The following is a 5,971-nucleotide window of genomic DNA, read 5'->3' on the forward strand; positions in this document are numbered from 1 at the left end:
CCCGCCTCAGCCTCCCAAAGTGCTGGGATTACAGGCGTGAGCCACCGTGCCCGGCCCTTTTCCTGATATTTCTATAACAACATTAACTTATGTAATCAGAGATCAAACTCTGATTAAAGTGAAAATGCATTTTTAAAGGGCTTTTTAGGATTCCTTTACGATGCAAACTCCATATTAACTTGAAACATGACTATTGAATTTATTCCTGTTTATTTAAACACAGCTTTTGAGCCACAGTCACTTGTGTTGCTCCCGGGAGTGACTGGCTACTTAGACACACCAGAGCCCTCACGGGGCCACAGGGGCCACATGCTCACGGGTTCTGTGCGAGAGCAGGAGGGCGGCGCGATGTGTCTCCCAGCGCTGATGTTTCAGAGATGCTGTAGCTCTCACAGGATGCAGAAGCACCAGTGACAGTGGGTCTTATTGTCATTTCACAAAATGGAAAGAGGAAAGCACACTCGCCTCGTCCACCTCTTTCAGACACTCCCTCCCAGAGGACGCGGGGAGGTATTTTGACAAGGAGACCCGAGTCCTGGAGGCCCCGATGACCATCTGGGTGGCTGATCAGGTCTGTGTTGGGGAACCTCCCAGGGATGCTGGGCCCTCCTGGGGAGCAGGGGCTTACCTGGGAGGCCAGGCCCAGCACCCGGGCGAGGGCCCCCAAAAGGGCTCATCCTCACTTGCCTTCCAGGAGGCGTCTAGCGGCCAGAGGGGCTTGCCTGCTGGGAGGGTGCTCATGGGCCAGAGGGAGGCATCCGAGGCCTGTCCAGGCCAGCAGGGCTGTGTCCCAGGCACCCGCACCTGCATGTGCACACATGAGGGGTGCCCCACACACTCAGCTGCACAGGTCTATGCGCCCACGTGGGCCGCACACGGAGACACATGCACCCCACTCCACCCGCAGCTGGCTCTCAGCTGCCACCCACCCACAGCTCCTCCCCCCCATGTCAGGGAGCGGTCACAGGGAAGTGGGTTTTATTAAAAACAGCCTCGTCGTGTCCTGGAAACGGTGGGCCGTGGCCACAAGGCAGCAGCAGTGGTTGCGCCTCAGAGTTTGGGGAGCACTTGGTAAGTCTCTGAGTGGCTGCGAGGGCGCCTGTGCCCTTTGTGCCTCAGAACAAGCCAGTGGAATTCACTGTGCATGCCATCGTCACCACCTCGGACCTGGAGCTCAGTCCCTCAGAGGTGGATTTTGGCTACTGCACCATCTATGAGGCCATCAGGACGGAAATCAGCCTCCACAACCACTCGCTCCTGCCCCAGGAGTTCGGGTTCGTCAGGCTTCCCAAGGTACCTCCTGCAGCCAGGCCTGGGGCAAGAGGGGCAAGGCTGGGAAGTCCTGGGGACAGGATGCAGCAGCCACTGCTCCCGGGTCCCCCACGCGTGGGCGTGTGGCCCAACTTCCACCTGTCAGCTGCACCCCCCACGCCTGGGCCTCCCCACCCTGCACACCAGCCCTGGGCGTGCAGCCCAACTTCTGCCTCGGTCCTGTGCACCTCCTGCGCTCCAGATCCCTCTCCCCTCTCTTCCTTCGGAAACTTTCCCCTGCTGGGGCCACACAAGGTAGCTGGAACGAGGCCCAAGCCTGGGCACCCCTCACCTTTCCCTAGGCTGCCCCACCGCCAACACCACCATCCTCTCTCTCTCCCCCGCTCGCACACACACACACGCGTGCACACACATGCACACACTCATACACATGCGCTCACACTCACACACTTGCTGATACACACTCGTTCACAGCCACACTCTCACCCTCACATTCGCTCACACACGATCACACTAATTTCTTACTCTCACACTCACAGCCCTGCCGCACATGTGTCCCCGTGGTCTCCCCGTGACACGCCCTCAGAGCACTCTTCCATTTCCAGTTTGTGGACGTCCAGCCCAACGATGGGTTTGGGACGATCCTGCCCCTGGAAACGCTGCAGTTGTGTGTGATCTTCCAGCCCACCAAGGCTGAGGAACACAGCTTCGAGTTGACCTGCAAGTCTGAGATCAACCGGTGAGCCTGCCAGGGAGAGGGGGGGACGCAGTGGGCCTGGAGCGCCCGCTCAGGAGGGGCCACCCTCCCCAGCACCACCACATCCCCGCCTCTGACCCCACCTGCCTGGCTGACCACAGGGCTGGGCTGGGCAGCACTGCCGGCCGGCAGGAACCTCAAACCTGGGTGCAGACAGGCCTGGGACCCAGGCAGCCTTGAGTTCTGGGCCCGCTCAGCCGTGTGTGTGTGGGGTGTGTGTGTGTGTGTGTGTGTGTCGTGGGTGTGTATGTATATGAGCACGTGTGTGAGGACAGGCGAGTGTGCCTGTGTATGAACGTGTGTGCGCCTACAGACGTATCACTGTAGGAGTAGGTGTGAGTGCATATGGGGGTGTGTGTGAGTGCATGTTTGTCAGTGTGAGACTGTGTGAGCCTGTGGGAGTGTGCGTGTGTGGGAGCACAGTGATTGTGTGAATGTGTGAGTGCAGGTATGTGAGTGTATGGGGGGTGAGTGCCTGTGTGTGAGTACACGTATGTGGGTGTGTGAGCTTGCATGAGTGCGAGCGCATGTGAGCATGTGTGTGAGTGCCTTGTGTGTGAGTGCATGTATGTGGGCGTGTAAGGTTGCATGTGAGTGCATGTATGTGTGAGCATAAATGAGTGAATGTGAGTGCTTGTATGAGTGCCTGAGTGTGCGACCACGCGTGAGTGCATGTGTGCATGTGCATGAGTGCGTTTATGTGAGACTGTGTGCGTGCGTGTGTGTATACACGCGTGCTGTGCAGGGCACCCCTCTGGACACAGGTGGGTGGAACTGTGTCCAGAGGTGGACCTGGTGTAAATCCCTGCGTGCTCTGAGGTCTTGTGCGACCAGCCAGTCTCTGCACCTCTCTGAGCCTGAGGGCGGGATAAGGAAGTGGCGGAGAGGGAGAGGTGAAACTGGACCCCAAGCGGTGGCCAGTGGTCCTGCGTGGGTTCTTGTTGCTGCTGGGACCGTCAGTCTCCAGGGATGTGTTCTGGGGCAGAGGCCAAGACACTGGGGGGCAGTCACAGCTGGGTCTGTGGTCCGTTTTGATAGCTTTTGTTTCAGATGTGAGCCAAGTTGAGGTTCATTTTTTTGCACAGAGGCTTCCAAATATTCCAGCCTCGTTGTTGAAAAGATTCCATTCTGCCCTGAATTCCTCTGTGCCTTCATCAATCACCCACATTTGGGTCCTGCTGACCTGGCCCACTGGGGCCTCCCTCCATCTCTATGGGTCCTTGAAATGTATTTATTGAAGACGCCAGGTGCGTTTGTTCTGTGGAGTTGCCACAGGTGGGATGCTGTCCCGTGGTGTCAGTTCACATGTTCCTCTGTTCTGTGTTGCGGGTTCATCGGCAGCAGCACCTCTGGGCTAGTCAGGCAGCCAGACCACTTCAAAAGCCACACTGGCTCCTTCCCCAGGGCGCGTTAACGCCCAGTCGCCTCTCCCTCAGCCGCCTTTGGTGCCCAGTGCTTTGCACCTTCCATCCGTAATCACGGCCCTGTGACTCCAACCTATCCATGTTGCAGTTTCCAACCCTGTGTCACTTTCTGAACTCTTTGAGGCACACGTGGAGTCCTTAGGCTGCAGCGTTTGATTGCTTCGTAACACACTTCCCAGTTTGCTTCACCGTTTACATAAATTCCACTCCTCATTCTCTCTCGTCTCATAACAATGTCACCTGTGATTCGACCATTTTCTACTGCTCATTTTCAAGTGCAATTATTTTTTTCTGAACTTTTACATTTTAATTTTTTTTTTTGAGACAGGGTCTTGCTCTGTCACCCAGGCTTGAGTGCAGTGGTGCAATCATGGCTCACTGCAGCCTCCACCTCCCGAGTTCAAGCAATCCTCCCACCTCAGCCTCCTGAGTGTGGCTAGGACTACAGGAACACGCCACCATGCCTGGCTAATTTTTATATTTTTCGTAGAGACAGGGTCTCACTATGTTGCCCAAGCTGGTCTTGAATTCGTAGCCTCAAGCGATCCTCCCGCTTCGGCCTCCCAACGTGCTGGGATGACTGTACTCGGACCGGCCCTATTCGGAATTTTTTTTTCTTTTTTTTTTTTTTTTTTTTTCTGAATGGATGTCACTCGTCCCAGATTGATCACCACAACCTCTGCCTCCCAGGTTCAAGCGATTCTCCTGCCTCAGCCTCCTGAGTAGCTGGGATTACAGGCATACACCACCACACTCAGATAATTTTGTATTTTTAGTAGTGACGGGGTTTCTCCATGTTGGTCAGGCTGGTTTCGAACTCCCGACCTCAGGTGATCTGCCCGCCTCGGCCTCCTAAAGTGCTGGAATTACAGGTATGAGCCACCGCGCCTGGCCTCTCAGAGAGCTTTTCTAACTCCATGGTTCCAGAGCCCCCTGCAGTTCACGCGTGTGTGTGTGTGTGTGTGTGTGTGTGTGTGTGTAAGTGCTAAAAAAAAAAAAAAGTCCCAACTTTCTTAGCTCTGCGTCCTCTGCTCTCTTCCTCCCTTCCATTTTCAGATAATCCACAAACTCAGAAAGCCAGTGTCATGCACCCTCCACCCAAAATACAGATCTTAGACTTTTATCCTACTTGCCTCTGATTTCTCTTCGTTGTTACAGAAACAAACATTCTCCCTCAAGTCGGAGCTGGCTTTGTTCCCCCTCCCTCCCCAGAGCCCGTCACTGTCAGGAATGCCAGGGGTCACACTTTCATTACATACCTGTGTACCTGTAACCTAACACACACACGTACACACATGTGTACCTACAACCTAACACACACACATACACACGTGTGTACCTACAACTTAACACACACACGTACACACGTGTGTACCTACAACCTAACACACACATACACACCTGTGTACCTACAACCTAACACACACATACACACCTGTGTACCTACAATCTAACACACATGTACACATGTGTGTACCTACAACCTAGCACACATGTAGACACGTGTGTACCTACAGCCTAACACGTACACACGTGTGTACCTACAGCCTAATGTACACACATGTGTACCTACAGCCTAACACACACGCACACACGTGTGTACCTACAGCCTAACACACACGTACACACGTGTACCTACAGCTTAACACATGTACACGTGTGTACCTACAGCCTAACACGTACACACGTGTGTACCTATAGCCTAACATACACGTACACACCTGTGTACCTACAACCTAACACACGTACACACGTGTGTCCCTATAACCTAACACACACATGTATACACGCTTCTACACTTGCACAGATGTAGGGTGACCACCATGCTGCTGTGCCCAGCACTGAGGGGCTTATCAGGCCGCAGGACTTTGAGTGCTGAAACTAGGAGAGCCCCATGCAGACCGGGACCTCATGTCGGTGGCCTCAGGCCCCTGCTGCAGGTCTGGATTTTGCTTGTCTCCCCTCAGCCTGGGTGTTTTTGTGACTGGTCCTCATGGGCACCACCAAAGGCTCCACGTTGGACCCATCAGGTTTGAGGCTTGCGGGCTGTCAGAGCAGCACTTCGTGGGAAGCTTCTAGTTCTAAACGCAGATATTAGAAAAGAGGGTTTGAAAATCAACCATCTAAGCTTCCTTTTCAAGAATTAGGAAAAGAACACAGGAAATTAAACCCAGAGAGTAGAAGAAAAGACATAATGAAAGTAAAAGTGGAAGTCAACGAAATAGAAATGCAATATTCAACAGAGAAAAACAACAGACTAAAAGTCTTTCTTGTACAGTTTAATAAAATTCATTACCCCTAGCAAGACCAATCAGGATAAAAAGAGAAAACACAAACCACCAATATCAGGAGTGAAAGAGAACATCACTACAGACCCTAACAAATATCAAAACGATAAGAGAACATGATGAACAGCTTTACACCAGGGAACCTGACAATTTCGAGGAAATGGACAAATTCCTCAAAATACACAACTGACACAAGAGAAATATAGAAATACCTGAATAGTTGGGCCGGG

General features: G+C 53.2%; 1 protein-coding gene across 1 annotated transcript; it reads left to right on the plus strand.

Annotated features, from left to right (window-relative positions):
• The first annotated feature begins 496 nt into the window (after nucleotides 1-496).
• On the plus strand, nucleotides 497-4,955 carry LOC116465248 (cilia- and flagella-associated protein 74). Its single transcript, XM_032148389.2, has 4 exons — nucleotides 497-571; nucleotides 1,120-1,293; nucleotides 1,878-2,011; nucleotides 4,510-4,955. Exons 1-4 carry the CDS (start codon nucleotides 548-550, stop codon nucleotides 4,511-4,513), a joined length of 336 nt encoding a protein of 111 aa, XP_032004280.1. The 5' UTR covers nucleotides 497-547; the 3' UTR covers nucleotides 4,514-4,955.
• Nucleotides 4,956-5,971: the final 1,016 nt, after the last annotated feature.

Source organism: Hylobates moloch, unplaced genomic scaffold, assembly GCF_009828535.3.
Source record: "Hylobates moloch isolate HMO894 unplaced genomic scaffold, HMol_V3 SCAFFOLD_3992, whole genome shotgun sequence".
Taxonomy (NCBI): domain Eukaryota; kingdom Metazoa; phylum Chordata; class Mammalia; order Primates; family Hylobatidae; genus Hylobates; species Hylobates moloch.

Coding starts and splice junctions, on each gene's coding strand:
- LOC116465248 (XM_032148389.2), top strand. CDS start 548: ATGACCATCTGGGTGGCTGATCAG. Junction 572..1,119: donor CCATCTGGGTGGCTGATCAG/GTCTGTGTTGGG, acceptor TTTGTGCCTCAG/AACAAGCCAGTGGAATTCAC. Junction 1,294..1,877: donor GGTTCGTCAGGCTTCCCAAG/GTACCTCCTGCA, acceptor TTCCATTTCCAG/TTTGTGGACGTCCAGCCCAA.